Here is a 21,067-nt window from a genome sequence, read left to right as displayed (position 1 = left end):
AAACAGAAAACTAAACTGCAGCAGTTGGTGGCTGCATGATTGCTCTGGGCTGCTATTTGAAGAGAAGACAGAATGGATATGGAAGAACAAAGGAATGAAATGGTGGTAAGAGATGTTCTGCAGCTGCAACAACACAAAATCAGCCTGAAAACATAGATGACTAAAAATAATGAAATATTAAGGAACTAGTCACTCTTCAAGGTAAAGGACTGCTCTGTCTCCTTAGCTCACTATGCTGTGCTGTAGTTCTCTGCCAAATGCCACTGAGTTACATCAAAATTTGGTCTCCTCCATTTCTACCCCTCCTGAGGGATACAATGCTTTGAAAATTCTTTCTTCTGTTTCCTTGTATGTTCTGAGTTAATTAAAAATTCTCTTTATAGAGTCACTTTGAGATGCCTCCAGTGCTGTCAGCACAGCTACTGAGTGTTTCCCAAATCCTCCAGCTCAATGTTGCCCACAGAGGAGATTCTCCTGGTTGCTCAGTAACCTCTCTGTTGAGCCCACAGAGAATCCCTGGAGGTGTGTATCCTCAAATAATTAATTCTGAAACACTGTCTAGTCTCTTCTCAGGTTATTTTATGCTAGTTATTGTAGTTCCACACATCAGCCCCCTCCCTGGAGGGACCAGAGGGTATACTTCTACTCACCCCATAGCCATCCTCTTAACTTCAGCATACCTGTCTCAGGTACACAGTGTCAGGCAAAGTCCTACCTAATCTTGGCTTTTTCCCTTGGGCTATTTACCTGACTGCAGTCTCATATGTTGCTGAACCCCTTCTCAAACAGCCTCTTCCCAAAGGAAACAGCCATCATTTTTCTGCCCTCCCTGGAGCCTGAGGTGACACAGTTTCACCATCTCACTTACCAGCCTCAGCAGTTCCTTACATGACAGGAGAATTTCTGCTATCAGGGATGTTTTTACACAGCTCTGGGTAGATCCCCTCCTGGATTATGTACAGGATCCTACTGTACTTCTTTGAAATCTTACAGAGCATGAAGGTGCATGAAAACGTGGGAGCATGACTTTTACATGGGCAGGTAGGATAGGGGGATATTTTTAAAAACTAAAATAGGGGGAACTTTTTAAAAACTAAAACCACACCATGGTCATAACTTGTCACTTCTCATAGCCTGCATGGATCACGTTTTTCACCACCTCTGAGCATTTCTGCAGGTTTTTGTTTCATTCTCCAGCTGACTGTGTGCTAACCCAGGGCACAAGAGATGCTTTTCTTTTCCCAGGTATCTTCTCTTCCTTTCTCCCTCCCCAACACATCAGCCCTTTCTGTTTATTCTCAGAAGTTCTTGCTCTTTCCAAATTGCTCCCTGGTGGAATTTAGTGCCCTTAACTTGCTTTTTTTCCAGCCTTGCACCACTCCTAAGTGCATCCCTTGTGCTGAGTGCTGGCAGCAGCTGCTGGGCAGACCCTGCACCAGAGGAGTGGAAGGTTGGTTTTTTTTTGGCAGAGGCCCTGCCAAAAACCTTCTTTACTGCTCAGGCTCTGCAAGGGGAAAGAAAATCAGCTCATGCCTCAAAAAACCAAACACAAGAACTCTCTGAGGTGGCAGTCTCCTTCTAGAGTTCAAAGAAAATGTTTTTACAACCACAGCAGGCATCAAGGCAAATATTCCCACTTGGAAAAACTGGTGTTTCACCATATCATGTACACACAATCCCACCTGGAAACCTTCAACACTCACCAGATGCAGCAACCCCCAGGTTGTGGGGAGTGAAGAGCTCCACTCTACATTATTTTTGTAATGGCCAAAATGTTTTAACTTTTCACTTCAAACACCAGGCTTCAGAAGTGTTAAAAATAACTCTGAATGGGGGACCTCCCCCAAAAAGCCTAGCTTCGATGCCCTTTCTTAAGTGGGTTGCCACAACCAACCTCCATTAGAAAAGGAACAGGGAGAAATCTACCAGTAAGATGAAAGAAAAGCACAGTGATTTAAAAAGAAAGAAAAAAACCTCATCTTTCTCAAGGTTTCAGTATAGGACCAGCAGCACCACGGCAGCACAGAGCAGAAAGCACACATTGTGAGGGCTGGAGAGTTTGCAGAACATGCCCTGATTAACCAGGTAGAACTACAGCAGTATCACCTTCAAATCAGACCTCTAGTCAGAGAGATATTGCAAGATTACATTTTTCTTGTACAATAAAGCTGTAAAGCTCCTGTGAAATTGAACCAATTTAACACTGGTTTCCTCCTGGGTCTGTTTCACTTAAAACAATGTCTCTGAATAGACATCTAAGCCTTGGAATGCTCAGGAGCTGATCAAGCTTAAGATCAATACAATAAAAAGAAGTTCCCTTCTAAGGAGTCCCACTTTTATAAATTAGTTTCAGCCTGAAGGAGAGCACAAGCTGCCAAAACACCAGACCTTGCAGAATGCGGCAGAAAGGGTTGGGCTTCATGTTTAAGTCAGCTAACACAGACTCTGCTCATTATTTCCAAGCTATAAGGATAAATGAGAGGAGTTATTTTTAAAATAACTATGGAAACTAATAGATCAGCCAAAGCTATAAACTCCACCTCAAAAAGTCTAAATGAGACAGGGAAGCTGCCAGCTGGGCGGGTTGTCTGCAGCTCAGCTCCCAGTTACTGGTTAGACCTTCCTCTCTCTCTCTGGCAGGCACTTACACCACGTCCACACCATGGGTGTTTCTCAACAGCATCACAGAAGTGCCTGGAGGTGCCCAAGAACACGGTAAAGACACCAAAGAGCAGGGGCCTGTGACCTTCTTGCCTGAGGATCCTGATCCTGACAGAGGTAAGACAACCAGAACACTGGATGGGGTAAGTAGAAGAGCAGAAGCAAAGACCACAGAAAGTGGTTTCTTCCTCTGTGTGGATGTATGGAAAACTGTAGATCCCAGTGTGGCCACTGACTCCATATGGAACTGAGTTTGGACAGTGGAGCCTTCCTTGCACTGTAATGGAAGGTCCTGGATCCTTCTCAAGCACCAGAGTCAACAAACCTCTCTGCAAGCAAGGCAAGGAGAGCAGAGAGTCTTCCAGAAAAACACTACTGTTAGGTAGACTTCTCTATCCTACTGGAAGAAATGCAGCAAATCCTGAGCCCTACATGGGGATGAGGAAAACCCCACATCATGTGGGGGAGTCCCTGGTTAAAGCAACCAGTGCTCACTGGTAGGCAGGCAGAAAGCATTCCAGGCACAGAGCAATACCTAGATGTAAGCACATCTTGAAGACCCAAAGCTGTTCCTGGTTTGAGACTCACTGCACCTGCAGAAGTCAGGGGCATTTTTGTGCCCCTCTTTCCAGAAAGTGAGACTCAAGCTTCTGCAAGGCCAGAGCACTGTGCACCTCTCTCTGGACAGAAGGGTCAGCCACGGAAAGGACAACTTCAACAACACAGCCAGCTCTGCTGACCAAGCCCATGATGAAATGGGTGTGAGAGAATTCACACTGAGCTCAGGTCCTCCACAGTTCAAGAGGAACACCTCAGGACCCCTCCAAAGGTCCTGTTATGGTCAGAAAGCATGACCTGGAGGAACAATGTATGGTGAGATGGACCAATGAGACCGTCATGAGACTGCACGGGAAGGAAGGAACCCAGGAAACACACAGCTTATATATTAACAAATAAGGATCTCTGAGGATCATTGTGTCCAGCCCCTCATTCCTTGCAGATCCACCTGAAAATAAACCATATGACCAGGGGCATCATCCAGATGTTCCTTGATCTTTGTTAGGCTTGGTGTTGTGATCACTTCCCTAGGGAACCTGTTCCAGGGATCAGCCTCGGGGTGAAGAGCCTTTCCCTAATGTCCAACCTGAACTCGTTTCCATTCTGGGGTACAAAAAGTGGATTTTGAACACAGTTCCCTGACACACTGCTCCTGCTAAAACAGGGGTAGGTGGTCCCAATGGCCATGCCAAGAAGACACAAGAAATGCCAGGAGGGCACCGGGAACTCCTGCCACAACAGCGCAACACATCCCAACCAGCCTTCAGCACTGCAGTTTTACCACAGCCACCACAGAATAAAACACAATCAGCATTCAGCACCCAGCAAGCAGAGCTCCTCACCTGGCACCTTCAGTGCCCAGCACAGCTCCCACATGGCACCATCATTCCCCAGCTACATCATGACCTTACCTTCCTTTTCATTTCGTCATCCTCTTCTATCCTGGCCCCGCCAGCATCGCTGAGGACAGGGCTCAGCAGAGGGGATGAGCCCTGAGTGACTGCATTCAAGTTCACCTGAAACGCTGGGGTCAAGCCTAGGGGACTCTTCAGCACAAGGGAGGAGAGCTGGGGATGGTCCACGGGGAGGCCTGGATGGGAAGACAACAAGGAAATGGAGTGGAAAAGGAGAGAAAATTATTTCAAAGATAGTGAAAATAAGGTGATTATCCACTGTTACAGCAAACCAGAATTGCAATCTCATATTATTTTAAAAAAGGTAAAAGAGCAAAAAGGCATACAAATCCAAAGACTTCAGCGTGTATCTCAAAGTAAAGGGAGTGTTCCCTGCATCCCAGAGGTTGGATGGCAGTGCAGTAAGGACAGACACTGCCACAACCACAGCTGAGGGAAGGATAAACTGCTTATTGTCAAGGAAAAATTGCTGCTGAGTAGCAGCACAGTTCACAACACAGGGTTATACTGCAGGGACAAGAATACAGCTTTTAATTTTTGCTTTTCAATATAAGAGTTACTTTTCAACACAGGGAAAAGCTAGGACACATTATTCCATGACTTGCCACTCCAGGAGACAAAGTATGTTAGAAATACCCTGGTTTCTGAATGTATCTCCAAAACTGGTCCAAAGGGAAAGGAAAGCCTATTGCTATACAAAGAGGGAGCATGGAAAAAATTTAATTCCTGGCTTTTCTAAATATGCAAGCAGAGTAATCTCAAGGAAAACCATTTTGCAGCACTGAGTATTAACTGGATGGACACAAGCCACAGCTAAACCTGTTAGAAGCAACAGGCACCACTTTGCTTTAGATTATTAAATGTCTTTGTTAAAAAATTATTATTATTATTATTATTATTATTGTTATTTTGTGGACCCTTTAGAGATTTCTGACCCATCACAGTGAATTCAAGCCTCCTCTTTTCAGCATGTAGACCCCCCTCAGGGGTGAAAATGACCATTCAAGATCAACTTTTTTGGGCCAAAGGAAGGCAACAGACACACGATGCACACAGAATTCCTCCTAACCTCACATACTATTTTTCTGATCTTCCCTGTGATAAACAAATGAGTTTTCTCAGATCAGGCAATGAAACAGGTACCAGCACTTAAACATCTACAGCTCTAACACCCTCCCAAGCCTCCCCAGCAGGATTTGTTGTGCCACAAGTGCTAAACCACCCACCCGAAGACAAATGGGGAAATAACATCCAACCCCAAACTGCCAAATCATCATTTCCCAGACTGAAAATCATCACAAAAGGCTTTAAAAAACCCAGTCCTCACAGATATACAGTAACTCCTCACACTGTCATGGGTGCTGCAGGAGGAGTTGGGAGCTTTCGATTCCCAGCTGCTCCGGCTTGGAAAGCACACCCAGGGCGAGGCAGCCCCAGCCTGTAATTCCACATGGACAAACGCAGGAAGCTAAACAGTGCTGCACTCGGTCACCTGGAAGAGATTCAGATCATCCAGGCTGCAGAGTTAACTATTCGTACACTAGTCCAGCACCAACGTTGAAGCAGATTTTGGCTTCTCCCTGAGCAATTGGTCCATTCACATTGCTTTTAATAAAAGCAACACTGAACAAAGTGTTGGTTTCGCCTATCCAGGCACCGGATTCAAGTTTGCTTTTACATGCCAGGAACGCTGAAAAAACAGCTTCCAAACAAATGAGCTTGCAGGGGTGAGGAGCTTCTTTAAGTTCTTGGAATTTAACACAAAGTAATGACAAATTCCAGAATCTGTAACTTGAATTGCTTCCAGACAGCCTGAAAGCTCGGATACAGTGGGAGCACATGGGATATAAGTTGCTATAAACAACCCTGCTTTTTTAGTCAGGTTGTTCTACCTTTTATCTCCTCCAACAGAAGACAGCCAAGTAAATTAATTTCAAACGTTGAATCCGAAAGCAAGAACCCCTCCCCAAAGCCAGAGGGACTAACAGAAATGAGAGGCATTCACAGAATCACTGAAGGGTTTGCGTGGGAAGGGACCTTAAAGACCACCCAGTCCCACCCCCTGCCACAGGCAGGGACACCTTCCACTAGCCCAGGCTGCTCCAAGCCCTGTCCAACCTGGCCTTGGACACTTCCAGGGATCCAGGGGCAGCTACAGTTTCTCTGGGCACCCTGTGCCAGGGCCTCAGCACCCTCACAAGGAAGAATTTACTCCATTTAAAAATACCCTCCTTCAGCTTAAGGCCATTCCCTCTTGTCCTGTCACTTCCCAATTTTATATTTTTTTTCTAGAAGAGGCTATAAGAAGTCACAGAGCAGCTCAGGTTAGCTTTTTAGCAAACATTTGTTTAATTAAATGTTTGATCTAAGCTCAGTGTGATGGTGTGTCTTGGCAGATGATATTACAAATGAGGACTGAAATTTTCATTCTCATAACCCAAGTCTTCTCCACCAGAGCAGCACAGGAGGACTCCAGGCAAGCAGGTAGGATGTACAGCAATTCCTCATTCTCATGGAGAAAGATGGTAAAGGGAGAAGCCATTTCAACTGCTGTTCAGTGTAGAAAACTCATGATTAGGTAGAAATATTGATGTGAAGATCAAAACACGCGAACAATTCCCTTTGACATCAAACCCTGGTGCTCCGAGGTCTTCCCTTCCCCACAGGCAGCATCCTCCAGTTATCTTTAAAGGGATTATTCTTTCAGAGGGATGTTTCTGTGTTTCAACGTTCTGCATGAAGTGGAAATTTGTTCTCTACAAGTAAGTCACACAAACATCCCCAACTGGTGTCTGTAAACGCTGTGAGCACAAGCCAGGCCTCCGCGCAATGACATGAATGAATTCAACGCTGTAGCCCAGACTGTCAGACGTGGCTGCATTCTGTATACAACATATTTCTGCCTCCACATCACACACAAATGCACTTAAGGCAACATCCAAAAATGCATCAGCTCGGTGTAATACTCCACATACTCAAAGACCTTTAAGTATACTAATACTTCTTAGTTACATTATGTAGTGAGAAACACGTATCCTTAAGCAAACAAACCCACAGTTTCATAAAGACCAGAATACACGTAAGAGAAATAAAAAATAAAAACTAATCAATAAAACATTGCAAAAGCACTGTAGTATGCAAAAGCACAGCTACAGAATGTGGTGAGAATGCTGAAAATATCCTCCAGAGCTACTGTGTAATATTGGTCATGTAGAAGCAGGTTCTGTTTGATTTTCACTGAGATAAGAATAATAAGATAACAAGCTTTTGGTGTCATTTCCCAGTTATTTTTTCAGCAGGTATTTCCATTCTTCAATCTAAATTCAATTCCGACACAGAAAGCCAGACTTGAGTATACAGGCTGGCCAAAACAAAAAGTACAGGTTCTGTAAGCTTTATGCCTGGATGCTTAAAATAATTCAAAGACAGACAACTAAAATAGTACCCCAATAATACTGAGCATTATGGGATGGACAAAAGCTATGTGAGGGTCAACTGTCAGCAACGGCTTTTTATCAAATGGAGCATCTCTTGCATTTCCCAGAAAACATTTAAAGACACAACTTTATTATTACATCATTGCTATTACCACTACTTCAAAAGGCAAGATTATTTTCAGGCTAAAACCCTGCAGGGGCTGACCAGAGGACAATGGGAGCCTGCTCAGAGCCTCCCTTCCACCCAGTGCCCTGCTGAACCCATCACATGCACAGACCAAACAACTATTTTCTAGAGTGAAAGTACAGAGAGTTACTTCTAGAGTGAGGTCATTAGCAAGCTGATGTACTACAAATAAAATCCTGGATACCTTCCCTATCTTCCTTATTTCAAAACATCGCTACTAGCAAATTTTCCCTCTGCAAATCTTCCCTTTAAAAAGATGAGAAATAGCTGGGAGATAAGAGAACCTTGAAAATTATCTAAGAGCCTAAAAAACCTACGCAAGCGACTGTAAATTCAAAGATCTCCAACAGGTACAGGTCATGTGAAACATTAAAGCACATTTACAGCACTTGGCACGTGTCCCAGTGCTGTGTACCTGGGAAGTCACACCTACATGTGGTACTAGCAGGATCCTAAGGTTGGCCCTGGTTTTATAGTTATGCCCACAAAACAGCTGAAACAATCCCAAACAACCACCCTTCTTTTGCCACCTGCCCAACTTGTTAAAGCCCTGTTTGCAGGGCAGAGGATTTACCTAAACACTGGTCACAGACACCTGAAGGAGAACCTGCCAACTAGAAAACATGCAATTGCCTTCACATGCTACGTCTGCAAAAAAGGACAATCTTCCAATAAAAACAGATATGCAGGAGAGAGAGTTCAAGGGACGTACCAAGCTTAAAAGAAAAGGTCTCCACAATAAATATAATTCCTACAAAGAAATCTGAGCTTCTAGTCCCATTTGTATCCCAAGCAAAAGATCTGCACAAACCAGGAATTTGAAACCCACACACCAGTGTTTGCCTACTGTGCTCTATTTTCAACGAAGTGGTACAGGTGGAAAACCATGTGGAGAAAGCTGGGAATAAAACTATAAGATGCCTTGGCTAGGAGAACAAATATTTATTCTATTTCAAAGATAAGGGTAATGAAAATAAAGCTAAAAAGCCCATGTTGTCATTTATATCAAAGTTTTCCTTGTTTTATTGCATAAACAATTAAAATTATGAATTAGTACAAATCTGTAGGTTCATAATCGGCAATCTGAACAGACACAAAGATACTCAAAACCCCAACATATAATTCAATCAACATTTACCATATAAAAGATAAAGTTCAAGAGATCAATTTAAAAATTCCAGCTCTCTTTGTTTGAAGGTAATCTTTCCCTGGCAAGAGTGGAGTAGCACCTATGGAACTGGGGAGTCCCTCTAACCAAGGCACACGTACCCCTGTACGTACCGAGAAATGGGAATTTCGTGCTTCGAGCGACTGCGGAACGTTACGACTTTGGAAAAGGCACAGGAACACCTTCCCACAGAGCAGGTTCAGTGAATCACATTCCAAATATGAACTCCCAAACCTCCAGCTCACCCACTGGAGTAATTCTACAGGAGCCCATGGGCAGGTAATTAATGAGGCAGGTTTTATGATGCATTTGGAACTGTGAAGTCTCCCCATCTTCAGACAGAGAATGTATATGTACAGCCATACATATACACACAGCCCTTGTGACAAGTGAGGTGTAAGAGCCCCTAAAAAGGGCAGGCAATGACAGCTAAAGGACTGTATTGAGACCTGTGATTACACTCATTCAGTACTGAGTAATTATGGCTTAGAACAGTTTGCAAAATGACAATAATGGGAATGACTTACCGACAGGTTTGCACCAAAAAAGCATAAAATTACAACTTTTATTAGTGTCTTCACAAAATCTTACCCCTACCAAGACTTGCAACTAGACAAAACCTACCACCACCAAAAAAAAAAAAAGAAAAACCCAAATAAAAATGCCCAACACCAAACCATAATCAAGCCACCAAAAAAACCAAAACAAAAATCCCTTAAACAAGATCACCTATGACTACAATACAAATAAGCACAGGAAAAAAAGAGATCAATACTTGGTATTATCCAGATTATTCAGCAACTCTGAAATTTACTGGAAATTAAAGTGAAAGTTGAGAGTAGATTGATATATCGCCCTATTCCACCCTAAGATAAAATATGGCAAGTCCTGGGAATACACAGCATGTATTACTTCACTAATGAATACTTTAAAATTACAAAGTCTATGCACAATAGATAACACAGGTTAGTGAATTTAACAAAGCTTAACCAGGTGGTGGATAGGTCAGAGAATATTCCATGACCCATGTTTTGTGCAAATTAAGTTTCATTAACTGCATAGATGATGATCAAAAATGCTCTGCTGTAGTGCTTTACATTTAATAAATGTGTTTAAGCATCAGAAGGGTTGTAAGTACACACATGGAGAAGTGCAGGTGGGGATTAAATTGCTCACTCGAAACACCCATTTTGCTTTCTTTCAGTCGCACTGCAACCTTCAGTTGAGCACTGCAGAGAGTTAAGCCCAGCAGCCTGACTCACTGGGAAAAGCCACTAATACTGGCATGCATCCTACAGCTGCATGTGTTTGCTAAAACAGAACAGAGAGATGTGGAAGGATGGGAAACAGCCCTGCTTCACTGTGGAGCCCTGGCACCCTCCCTTTGCCAAGCCAGCGCTGCAACAGCTGCTGGGTGCACTGTGTAGAGCAGGAGAACACACCTGGAAAGTCCTGTGGTTCTCCTACTGGAAAAGCACAGCACTAAAACCTGTGCACTGGCCAGAAATGTTCGTACCTGTGTGCGTCCCCAGCTCCCCCACGGGGTGGGAGGCACAAGGCCAATGTGCAAGGATGTACCTGTGATGCCATTGTGGGTTTCACCCTTTTTTTCTTTTATATATTCTCTGTATCCTTTACACATATACTTGTAGCTTTGTAGCTTCATATTGCAGCTTAGCTTCAACATTTTCCTAGGCAGAAAGACAAAACAAATTCCAGGACCCCTATGCTGTCTTGGTTCTCCTTAGAAACCAAGGCTGAAACCAGCTTACTTTTGTAAGCAGGGCCTGGATCTCATCCTAAGGGGGGAGAATCTAGAAGGTACTAGAACTGGGGAAATTACTTCACCAGGCAGGTTCCTAATTGGGGGGTTCTTGTCAGATATGCTAATTTGCAGAATCTGTAACAATTGTACACGCGTTACACGGGGCGCGCATCTTTGGCCTTTTCTACCTGACAGATTTGTGCACCTGAGGATCCTCATATAAAGGTACCCTTTTTACCACCCTAACTGTGTCTGACTCGTATTTTTAGGACCAGAGAAAAAGGCATCACCTGCAGAGGTGTTTGCTGGGAGGAGCAGGGGGACGACTGCTCACTGGCCACAGACTCAGAGAGTTTACACCTAGGTTTTATCTGCTCTACCACAGCTCCTCCAATGCTGCTTTCTTGCATGGGATACTCAACAAAGATCTTCTCGATCTTGTCCTTTTTCCTAAGTCATTTCCCCTGTTTTCCATGCCATGTGGTTCCTGCAGCAGAGGTTACTGCCTAGGGTCTGCAAGGCTCCTGGCCAGCTCACCACTCACCTTCATGAAAGGAAAACTTGTGTTCTCAGGAAATAAACAGGAATCAGTACCAGGAACTAAGTTTTAATATCAACACTGTAACAAGAAAATAAAACAAACTACAGGGAATAGTGCTGGAAGTTAAGCAGCATCGCCAGGACTCAGGACACACCACACTTCTCCAGTTCACCACTCCCCTCACCCCCAAAAGTAAATGAAGGGGACAGAGTAGGGAAAGACATTGCTTGTCTCACCTTCTCCTGCCACCTCAGGAGACAGCCAGGGGGGAAGAGGACAGCTCCACTGCACTGAAATAACCCACACATGGTGCTCGAGCTCCCTGAGAAGGTCTGAGCTGCCACCTTCCCTTGAGGGCAGCTGGTTTTCTCTCCATCTCTACTGGAAAGTGAATCTGAACTTATGCCTCTGAAGGAAATGATGAAGAACCTTTGCTCACAGCTTTCTTGCTATAAGAAAAACTCTACTTATGAACCAAATTTTCTGCTCTTTTGTGCCTGTCTGGGAAAGCTTGAACAAAACAACACAGCTCAGCATGCAAAGATATCCTCAGAAGCCATATGGCTTTGGAAATCAAGTGAAGCACAGAAGGAAACCATGACAGCTCTATGCTCTCAGTCAGCCAGAGCACAGACAGAACTAACAGGGGCACAGCAGCAGCTCTGAACTCTCATTCTGTACCTAAAACCTTCATCTGAACAGATCTGTACCAGGGTCAAAGCTCCCCTCACCCCTTCCTCACCCGTGGATCCACACAACCTGCCCTAAGATAGAAGACTGAAATCCTAGTCACTACCATTCCTCTGGAAAACAAAAAGGGCACTACACTAAGAATCTTATTGCTTCCTTTTAAAAAAAAAAAGAAAATCCCTGAGAGTTAGAACTGCCAATAAAAGATCTGCACAGTTGCAAAATAAGAAAAGAAGAAAATAAAATAAGAAGAAAAACATTGAAGATGCCTTTCCAAACTAACTGTGGTGCAAGAAGGCAAATTGGCAAGCCTGTACATTGAAAATACAGGCAGCTTTTTACCAAGATCTTTTGAAAACTAGAATTTCATTGGATTTATTTCCATCTTAAGCTATTCTAACACATTTAAAGGAATGCTTGTGATTGAGGCACAGGACATGAAACACAGTTATATGTAATAGCTGAATCCTGATTCTTTTTTTAAAAGATCAAAGGCATCAACAGCCTTTCCTACATCTTTATCTATATACTTGTCCCTGAAGCTACCACCTGTTACAGAGTTTGCAGACAGAATTCTATCTTTATGCTGATTTTCTTTTCCTTCCTTAGGTTACACAATGTAGTTCATCTTGGGAAGAAGTCAGACAAACCACCTAGAAACATACTTAAAGGCACCAGCTCTCTACACCACTGCAAACCTCCTCCAAGTCCTATTTCAAAATGTCACACCACACACCCATGACATCATCTCCACAGGCCAGAATAAAGTCCCACAAAGAGCCAGAACACACATTCTTACAGGAAAGAAATAAAATAGAAATAACATATAGCAAAAAAAAAAAAAAAAAAGAGCACCTTGTTGTGCATTACTGGAGGTCTGGGCTAATACTTTGTTCTGAATGTGCTTTGTCTTTCTGTGCTGCTGGCAAAGGGGACAGGTTTCTCATGGGACAGCACACATTGCACTCAAACACAAGATAAAAGCAAGCACTGTGCAGAATAGTTACACCTTGGTAAAACTAAACTGGAAGAAATGGGTGACTAAAGGAGGTTTTACCTCCTCGTGTTCTGCCTCATGTTGAAAGTATTCCATCGAAGTTTCAGTTGAGAAATAATAGTATTTTTTAAATGTCTGAGTAAACAATGAAGGTCTTTAACAATATCTCAAGACCATATTTAAACTGCTACCAATAACATTGACCATAAAGTTATGTTTGTAACTAAGCTGCTTATTTTGGAGGCATCAACTGTATTAGTACTGCACTCACTCTACAAAGGACTGAAAAGGGCAGAAAGGAACCCAAAACCAAATGGCTGAAGAAGATGATGCTTTCCATCACAAGATTTGGGTCAGGTGTTAACAGATTTCCCATTCTTGCTTGGATGTAGTCTAAAAAATGCTCTTAACAAGCTGAAGCTCAGAATTTCACCCCCACAATCCATGGCAGTTGGGAAGGACATTTCACAACTTTTGTTGTTTCGCCTCAATAAATGTTGCTAAATTAAATGTGATCAGTTAAGCAACAATTCAATTGTCTTTTCGATTACACTTCCGAACTTACAGCTCAAGTCTCACATCAAAGCCACCTGTCTAAAAGAATTTACAAAAGCCCTGAAACCCTGTTGTCTCCAGTATTTACCTCTCCTAACAACTCCATTTCTCAGAAAAATTACAGTATTTTTCTGCATGCAGCCCATATTTTAAAGAAAAAGTTAAAGCTATCACCAGGTTGACCATCAGCTGTCCTCCACAGATACAGGACACTTTTCTGAATTAATTTGTAAGTATTTTTATGCAGAGTGATTAATAACAAGAAAGAAGGGAAATGTGATGGGGATTAAGTGCTTTTATAGTCTCTGTGTATCTCCAAACTGCTGCAAAATGTTTGCTGCTGGACTGCTGAAGACATCTGGAAGTCAGCAAATAAGCTTGTCTTCACAAGAAGTTTGGAAACTGCTATTTCCATTTGGTTGTATATGCATTCCCTCTTCCAAACTACCTTCCAAAAGTAGGTATAGGCTATTTATTCTTCAAAGCCTACCACAGACGTGTAGCACAGGTTGGTATTTTAAAACTGTCCTTCAGAGATCATTTGAAGATTGTTCGTTTTTTTTTGATTATGGGAACAAAAACAAACCCAAAATGAGGATCTTGCTACAGCACAGGAAAACAGGCAATTTAGTGGATGCAGCTGCTGGTTAACAAGCATGTGCAAAAGTGACTGTTTTATTTGGATTTTGGAGGAACAGCATATTATATGAGACTCTTACAGATATGTTTACAGCTGAAGAAATCGTTCAGTAAGTTGTGATGTCTGCATGAGCCAGTTGATACTTAAAATTCTCTGAAACCAGTGTTTTTTCCTAAATGCAGTATTTTCCAACATTGTAGCCTATTATAACCCATTCTTGATGTAGTGTGATGCACAGAAACAGAGCACCAAAACTTGCATTCTTGGAGGGACACTGAAGAGGCACATGAATTTTAAAAAAATTTTTAAAAATCAACTATGTTATGTGATTTAATATCCAGCCACTGGATTGACTGATATCACACCCTACTGACTTCCAAGCCTGAACAGCACAGAGGAATCCACCACAGAAATCAAGACAATCAATTGATTTGTGACTTCTCTGTCCAGTCTTCTTGAGTGAGATTTTTTAAATTATTCTGAAAGTCAAAGGCACAGTTGTCCCCGGCGGTTTGAGCAAAGGGGTTACTAAAGAAAAGGTTTTCATCCAGAGGCGCAGCCGTTCCCGAGTCCCAGGAGTCGGTGTCCGTGCTGCTGGAGTCTTCTGTGGTGGTGGGTGGGTAGCTCAGCTGCTCCAGCTGGTCAATAATGTCCGTGAACTGGAAGGCTGAGCTGGACTCGGAGCGCACGGAGTAGGCAGGGAAGTTCAGCATGGAGCTGGCCTCGGAATGGTTGGCAGAGCTGTAGGTGTGCAGGGAGGAGGTCCCATTCAGCGGCAGGTTGTTGAGGGAGCTGCTCTCAGAGCGGTTGTTGATGAGGGAGCTCGTTTCTGAGGGGCTCAGGAGGCTTTGCATTCTGCTTGCTTGGGCCTTCACCTCAAACAGCTCCGAGGTGTCTGATGGCCTCTCATTGCCGTTGAAATCGCTTCCTTCTTCAAATTCAAACTCCTCTTCCATATTCATATCCACGGCCTCGGTTGAGTACCTGTCGGGGCTTGACTGAGCAGAGACTGTGTTTTGCTGGAGGGCATCTGCAGTTAAACCAGCTGACTCTGACAGACACTTAGAAAACTCAGAACCCTTTAATTCTAACCCACTGTACACATAGGAAAATGCCTCAGAGCCCCCAGCAAAAAAGGACATTTCTGCTGGGTCGTCATCAATAAACTCCTCCGACACCTGTAACTGGGAACTTGTCAGTGTGAAAAGAGGGGCACCTCGGCTGCCATGCTGCTGCTCTTTTTCAGCAATGAATACACCTGTGGTAAAGTCATCCTCATCATTGTCATTTTTACAACCAGCAACCCTGCTCTCCTTACTACTCCTCTCTACATCTACATCACAACCACTCTCAACAACAGGACAAGACGGGTTACAGTTTCCTGCAACACTACCAAACCCAACACCTTGGAGCATGGGAGATCCAGGCTGCTGCATCAGCTTCCTCCCCGCTTCTTCCACTGGTGCTGCAGTGGTTTTGTCTGGAATCCTTGTGTACGGTGCTCGGGGGTCCAAGGAGGAAGGGCTGGGTTCAGCAAACATGGGCAGGATAGAAGCAGGACCGGCCAAGGAGTGAACCGAGTGGAAGGGGGCAGCTGTTGAGGCTGGAGACCCTGGAGTTCTCAAGCCCTCACTGAATGGGACACTCTAAAAGGAAAAAAAAAAAAGGCAGAAATACAACAGATAAAAAGGTTTTTGTCATACATAAAAAACAAATGTAACATCCAGTTACATCCAGATGCAGAAGGAATATATGCTTCACAGGAGCTCACTTTACAGCAAACACTGCACAGAACCTGATCCAGCAGCCCATGTAAAAGGCAAGGTTTTTTTTCCTTAATTCTGATAACTGGATGGAAAATTAAATGCATGGATTTTATAGCTGAACAAGCATCCACAGGGAAAAATAACAAAATGACAGTGAAATTCTGTGATCCTTCCTTAACCTCTCCCATGTAACACAAGTGCTTTCAGTGAAATGATTGTTTCTTGCTGTGTCCTGCAGAAGGCATCTTGAGACTGCCAGAGAGTAGTCAGAGAGTACCTGGAGATAAACTAATCCTCTGAAATAACAACACCCTAGAAAAGTCCAACATTTCCTTTTCGGTTCAGTGGAACTTTGAGTAAAATATTATTCAATTTACACTCCACTGGCTACAACTATCAGATCAGTAACACCAACAAAAAGAACCGTGCAGCCAGACAAAGAGCAAACAGTGGAAGCAATCCTGGTGAGTTGACTCCTTCACTACCACCTCAGAAAGTTGTTTGTCAATGCCCCTGACCACACCACCGAGAGCGCTGCAGAACTGACCTGCTTTGGCACATCTGTGTTCGAGGTGCGAGTGGATGCTCTGACCTTGCTGTGCCTCCTGTGGAACAGACCAGCCTGTCAGCATCCAAGACATGCATCAGCCTCTTTCTTTCCCCCATCACTTCTTGTGATCATTCCAGTAGCCAACAGAAACATCTCAAGCTCTATTTTATCATGTGTTGTTAATAACTAGTTCAAGTTTTAAAAGGTCAAAAGAGTTGTAAATTAAATGATGCAAGAGTAAGAAACGTATAAAAATGGAGTAAAGCAAGATCCAGATCATTCACGGAACTAGAGAATCATTAAGGTTGGAAAAGACCTCTAAGATCATCAAGACCAACTGTTGCCCCAACACTACCCCATGTCCCCAAGCACTTTATCTCCACGTTTTTTGAACACCTCCAGGGACAGTGACTCCACAACACTTCCCTGGGCAGCCTGTGCCACTGCCCGACCACCCTTTCAGCGAAGAAATTTCTCCCAGTATCCAACCTAAACTTCTCATGGCACAACTTGAAGCTGTTTCCTCTTGTCCTGTCACCCACTATCTGGGAAAAGAGCCTGACCCCCACCTGGCTCATGGGGAACTCAAGAACAACTTGGGGCTGAATACTAACTGGATACTAAACAGCACATTTTAGTTTAATTCCATCCTCTGTCATTACTATAAACATCTACAGAGGAATGGCTTCAGAACCAGAATGAGCTAACCTGCAACAATTGTTCAAATTTTTACAAATTCAGTCAACCATATAGAAGTCTGTATGTTAGACTCCAAAAAGTGGTATCCTACCTAACTCTCGTAGTTAGGTCCATTCTATGTCAATAATGAAACAGAAAATCAAATTTTCATATAGAAAAGGAGCTCAACTGGAGTCTGAGACACTAAAAATACTTATTAATAGTAGATTGATGCAAACTTTAAAAAATTCCTACTAAGTCCCTATAATCTTTTGGATTAGGAGTAGGAGTCTCCCACACATAGTTTGGATTAGGATTTGGAGGAGGAGGAGTTTCCCACATGTAGACTGGACAGCTTTAGAGTCAAGTAAGTAAAAAACAATTTTATAATGAAAAAGCATATTCTTAATTTATATATTTTCATGTTTAGAAACAATTGAGTCTTTAAGGTCACAGTTTCAAACTTGCAGATCCCAACTTCCATTATGTGCTCTGCCACTGGCTGATTGCACAGCCACAGTGGCACACACACAGGTCCTCATTAACATTATGGAATCTTGAGTATGTGCTGAACTTTCAGACAGCTAAGCCACACATTGTCCATAGACATCAAAATGTGGTACCAAAACTTTCCTAATCTTCTTACATCATCACAAAATAATAAATCCTTTACATTTTTGTTTAGCTACCTTAAATTTGATAACTGAGGATGAGCCTGCCTCCAAGCAGCATGAAAACACTGAAATTTAGGCAATGAGGGCACTGTGAAAGTCTCAGCTGTGTTTTGCCTTACAAAGCTATTTCATCTTACCTTTCATATGGGGTTCTCTTCATCCCACTGTCCTTAATATAATCCACTAGTTGCTTCTGTGTTCGTCCACTGTGAACCCACAGAAGTACAAAGGTTATCAAACACAGGGGATGAGCATTAGAGATAGAATGACTTTAAAATACTTCTTCCTTCTGATCTCAGTTTCTAAGACATACTGAGGCTGTTGTGTTTCTCCCTACCTGTATCTGAACGATGACCCTCTGGTGAAGAACACTGCTTTAGCCTTTGGCTTTGGCTGGTCGAAGAGCCTAAAGAACGTGTGATACTCCACACAGATTTTCCAGAAGTTTTTACACTCATCCCTACTTCCCAAAAGAAACTCCAATGTATCTTGATATGGGCCCTGGGAAAAAAAACATAGAAGTTCAGCAGCACCTAAAATGACAATAAGGAGAAAAGGAAGGCGCATATGGGTGCCAACAAAAAAGCTGAATTCCAGCGAGAGGCAGGACTTTGCTAAATCACTTCTTGCATGCCTTAATGGGAGTGATTCTGAATGAAGCTGAAAATTATTTAATAGCTTTCAAAAATGTTTGCTTACCTTGAAACTGTAAAAGTGTTTAGACTTTAGAAACCTGCTCAATATAACTCAGCTTTAGAAATCTCAAAGAAAAATTTAAATATTTAAGCGAAATAGTAGCTACTTTAAAATAGTAATCTTTTTCTAAGAGTTCTGATGCTTGTTTCCCTGAAATTTAGACAAAACTGGAAAATACTGCATACGTCAGAGTACAGTTATCTCATGGAATTTCTGAAGGGCTCTTTGTGAGACACATTGCTACACAAGCAGACAGTGTGTCCTGTTTCAGGTGTCCTTGATACATGAAATTATAGTATGTCCAAAATTGGTTTTTTCCTCAATTTTAATATAAATTAAAAACTGAGTGCAATCTAGTCATCCAGCGTGGAAGCAACAACAACTTTGATGACATCTGCAATCAAAAACGTCTACTGTAAATCAGCTAAGCATGAAAAATAACACTTGTGCTATACAGTTGTATAGAAAAGATGAAGCAAGAGTAATCATACCATCCTTAAAATGAAGCTACAACAATACGGTTTCAGCCACCTATTCCTACCTGAGATGTATCAGGTAATTCTCATTTGATTCAAGAAAGTGGATATAATTTTTCAAAGTAGAAGTACTGAGACAGGGTGCACCAAATTCCTGGGTCTACTAATTCTTCTCTGTTTTACATTTATACCTGTGTAAGCTTGTGTCAAGAATAAGCTGAGATTGAAACACAAAACCTAAAGATCCTAAGTTGTGGGGTGAGAAAGGAAGGATTTACCCGTGAATGATGAAGCCAAGCCTGCCCTGCTGAGGCTGTTTCATAAAATCACAAACTCCAGAAACGTTCATAATAAAATGAAGCGTAGGTATTTTTTTCAACACTGACCAGTCTATAGTACAGTAAAACTTACACAGACCTCTGGGTGGAGCTTAATAAGGAATCTTTTCCTCTTGAAGCTCAGTTTACGGACCTTGGACCAGTTGAAGGTATTGATTTTCGTGTTACCCTGAATTAAAATGAGAACGATTAAATGTTAGCAAAAGTGTCAGAAAAGCAGAGTACCAAATAAAATTCTGTTGTGGGTACATAGACATATGTATGTGGACACATTCAGCTGGATTTTTAGTTCTGGTAGCAATATTCCCTTAAACAAGAAAGGCCACTGAGCAGTCTGAGAGGAATTGCAGGACTGCAGTGGCTGATGCACCTCCAAAAGAAGCAGCCCCACAGTAACTAAAGGACAGGTAAGACTCAGCTGAGCACCCAAACAGAGATATTTCAGTAGATCAGCTGCCTCTGTGTTTTGGGGAGAGGAAAACAGTATCACTGCTTTCATAAACAGGACTCTGAGCACAGAGTCACTTATTTAATACAACAAACATAGTAACACTAATTGGCCCAACCACTCCAATCAATCAGCATTCCTATACAATAAGAGCAACAATATCCCAGCAAAAATACACTGGAATATGAAAAGAAGAGAAACCAAACCAAAAGTCCAGGATGACAGACGTGACCCAGGCCTGTTCCAAATGAATTGATTTTCTCTGATGACACACCTAACTTCAAGCAAAGACCCTCTACTTTACTGTCACTTGGTTTTGATGCTCCTCACTCTGCACAAGAACAAGCTGCACCGACCAGTATTTTGGGAGCTTAAATGACACTCCTTGACCATAGAACACATTAGATTTTCAAGACATCAGAGATACCTTATGGTAGAATGGGAGACTTACTCCCAGACTTGCTAAAGGACAGACAGACACAGTTTGCCATCTGTACCTGGAACACCAGCACACCCATGTGTGAAACTGCCAGATTGATTTTGGTGCCCTCACGGTCAGAGGCAAGGTGGAATCTGATGCCATACATCTCCAGTTTCCGGGCAATTTCAAGCACTTGAAAGTCAGATTCAGCAGGAGTTTGACCCCTGTAATGAGGAAGAAAAATAAAGTTTTAAGAACAACCTGGTTCTACTATACTGCCAACACTGCTAACACACTTAAGTCTGAACTCTGGCACTAAAATTTTCTGTCTCATCTAGTTGGGTGGTTTCACTCCAAGTCACATGTAACATTGAAAATTCTGTAATGACACAGCTGATGGCCAATGTCAAATGCATCCCAGGACAAGTGCTGAAAGAGATTTTAATTAGCTCAGAGCTTTTTCAGTTTAGAAACTATGAAGTTAAACAAATCCAAATTCAATCCACAGTGCTCCTCCTTCTGCTTGCTTGTGTACACATCAGCATTAACTAAGATAAGAAGTGAGAGCTGGTAGAGTTGCACAGCCAGCAAAACAGAAACAATGCAAATATTGCAACAGAATGACCCTTTTCAGGTCAGGTTTTGGGACCACAAGATTATTACTCTATTACTTCCAGGTGCAACACATTCCTCCAGTCTTTGGCTGGATAATTCTCTCTCTGCCAAGGAATCCTGAGAAGGATCTTTAAATGAAACCTCATCTTGCTGTCAAAATTACCCTAAAAACAGGAGGAAGCTGTACACAGACAGGAGCAACTGCTCTGTAAGGGTGCACAAGGTCCAAAACCACAACACAGAGACTGTTCCTGACTCTGGCACACACCTGTCACAGTTTCAGCCCTCACTG

The 21,067-nt window shown here is 42.7% G+C and overlaps 1 protein-coding gene across 14 annotated transcripts in view; it reads right to left on the bottom strand.

Moving 5' to 3' along the window:
• Positions 1–21,067, bottom strand: part of FARP2 (FERM, ARH/RhoGEF and pleckstrin domain protein 2) — a 75,180-nt gene that overhangs the window by 18,040 nt on the left and 36,073 nt on the right. For 12 of the 14 annotated variants that reach the window (XM_032119972.1, XM_032119974.1, XM_032119966.1 and 9 more), the window contains 7 exons: positions 20,237–20,384; positions 19,365–19,460; positions 18,119–18,282; positions 17,919–17,987; positions 16,427–16,484; positions 15,519–15,759; positions 4,131–4,309 (listed from right to left, as the gene is read on the bottom strand). In XM_032119972.1, coding sequence (XP_031975863.1) covers positions 4,131–4,309; positions 15,519–15,759; positions 16,427–16,484; positions 17,919–17,987; positions 18,119–18,282; positions 19,365–19,460; positions 20,237–20,384 — 955 coding nt within the window. The remainder of the gene's footprint in view (positions 1–4,130; positions 4,310–15,518; positions 15,760–16,426; positions 16,485–17,918; positions 17,988–18,118; positions 18,283–19,364; positions 19,461–20,236; positions 20,385–21,067) is intronic. The other 2 variants (XM_032119967.1, XM_032119970.1) reach the window with 1 other exon arrangement.

Source organism: Corvus moneduloides, chromosome 10, assembly GCF_009650955.1.
Source record: "Corvus moneduloides isolate bCorMon1 chromosome 10, bCorMon1.pri, whole genome shotgun sequence".
Classification (NCBI taxonomy): Eukaryota; Metazoa; Chordata; class Aves; order Passeriformes; family Corvidae; genus Corvus; species Corvus moneduloides.
The sequence above is the reverse complement of the archived record's forward strand: the minus strand, read 5'-3'. Positions and strand labels throughout refer to the sequence as shown.